At 60.3% G+C, this 1467-nt stretch overlaps 1 protein-coding gene across 3 annotated transcripts in view; it reads left to right on the forward strand.

The window, feature by feature from the left end:
* Positions 1-10: 10 nt before the first annotated feature.
* The window catches only part of MLF2 (myeloid leukemia factor 2), a 5718-nt gene continuing 4261 nt past the window's right edge, over positions 11-1467 (forward strand). For 2 of the 3 annotated variants that reach the window (XM_019548911.1, XM_019548913.1), the window contains exons 1-4: positions 11-159; positions 317-390; positions 576-702; positions 1121-1156. In XM_019548911.1, the coding sequence (XP_019404456.1) occupies positions 341-390; positions 576-702; positions 1121-1156 (213 nt within the window). In that variant the 5' untranslated portion in view covers positions 11-159; positions 317-340. Of the gene's footprint in view, positions 160-242; positions 391-575; positions 703-1120; positions 1157-1467 lie in introns of those variants that run through there. The other variant, XM_019548912.1, reaches the window with a different exon arrangement.

Here is a 1467-nt window from a genome sequence, read left to right on the forward strand (position 1 = left end):
GCCGGGCCTGGCGGCGGCGGCGGCAGTAGCAGCGGGGCTGGGGCGGCGGATCGCATCCCGTGCATTGCCCCGGCCCCATGGGAGCTGCGGCCTGAGGGCCCCACGCACGGCGGGCGAGCGGACGGGGGTGCAGCCCTGCCGGGCCGGGGAGGCGGCGAGGTCGGCGGGCGGGCGGGCGGCACTGTGGGGGAGCGCCGGCTGGAGGCAGGTGTGGGGCCTGCGCCGGACTCCGAGGCGGGTGCGGGGACCTCGGGTTGCGGGTCGGGCCGGGCCCGGCTCGGCTGCGCCTTGAGCCCGCGTGTGCCCCGCCCTGCAGAGCCGGCCCTGATCGGAGGGCAGCATGTTCCGGTTCATGAGGGATGGCGAGCCCGAGGACCCCATGTTCGCAATGTAAGTGTGACCCTTGTGGACGAGGAGTTGTTGCGGGGTTGGGGCAGGCAGTGCTAGACCGCCCGCTTGGGCTACCGGCTCCCGGCCAGCTGAGGTCGCGGGGACCGGGCCCGGGGCATGATGGATCCTCTGGAGCTCTGCTGGCTCATGTCTCCTCTTCACCAGCCTTTCTTCCCCTCCTGCAGGGACCCTTTTGCCATCCACCGGCAGCACATGAACCGCATGCTCTCTGGCAGCTTTGGATTCAGCCCGTTCCTCAGCATCACTGATGGGACCATGCCTGGGGCGCGCCAGGCCAGCCGCAGAATGCAGGTGAAAGGATACCGGGTGCCATTGTGCTCCCCTCCCCTCCCTACTTCCCAAGCCTTGCTTCTAGTTAGGGTGGGCCACTCTCCTTTTGTGAATGAGGAAAGGGGAAAAAGACCCCCGGACTGGAAGCAGTGCACCCCTTCATTGAAAAGCTCTGTTACATGGCCTCAATGCGTTTGGGGGGGCATGGTTGCCCAGAGCCTAAGTTGCCAGAAGAAATTTAGAAGTGCAACTTCTCTCCTCTGTTCTCCATGGAACAGAGCTGTTTTTTGGGGGGAGACATACAGGAGTTGGTGTGGCAGGTTCTCTCAAACCCTGGGCAGCTGCTATGTCTCCTGCTCTGCTTCCTGTGAAGGAGATAATCCTGGAATTGAATGCTGAGGAATCACTTCTCATCTTGTTTCTCTATTGCCCCCTGTAGGCAGGAGCCATCTCACCCTTTGGGATGCTGGGAATGGTAAGTCTTCAGTTTCCCTGTGCAGGTTGGGGCCCCTCCCCAGACTGCAACATCCAGACTCTGTTCCCCAGCATACAAGGTGCAAATTTAAGGGGGGGGAGGGGAGGTTGGACCCCCCCATAAGAGACGAGAGCCCCCTGTAAGACTTGAAAATCATAACCTGGAGGGGTGTCTCTGATCGGATTTCTCCTTCACTTAGGTGGACTTGTTAATCAATGAACCGGTTTAATTTTTTTTGCAGACCCCAAGAGTCAAATTGTAATTTGAACCCTGGGAAGAAGATTTTTTATATACTGATTCCTCAGAAAGTT

Source organism: Crocodylus porosus, unplaced genomic scaffold (assembly GCF_001723895.1).
Source record: "Crocodylus porosus isolate Cpor-Errol unplaced genomic scaffold, CroPor_comp1, whole genome shotgun sequence".
Taxonomy (NCBI): domain Eukaryota; kingdom Metazoa; phylum Chordata; order Crocodylia; family Crocodylidae; genus Crocodylus; species Crocodylus porosus.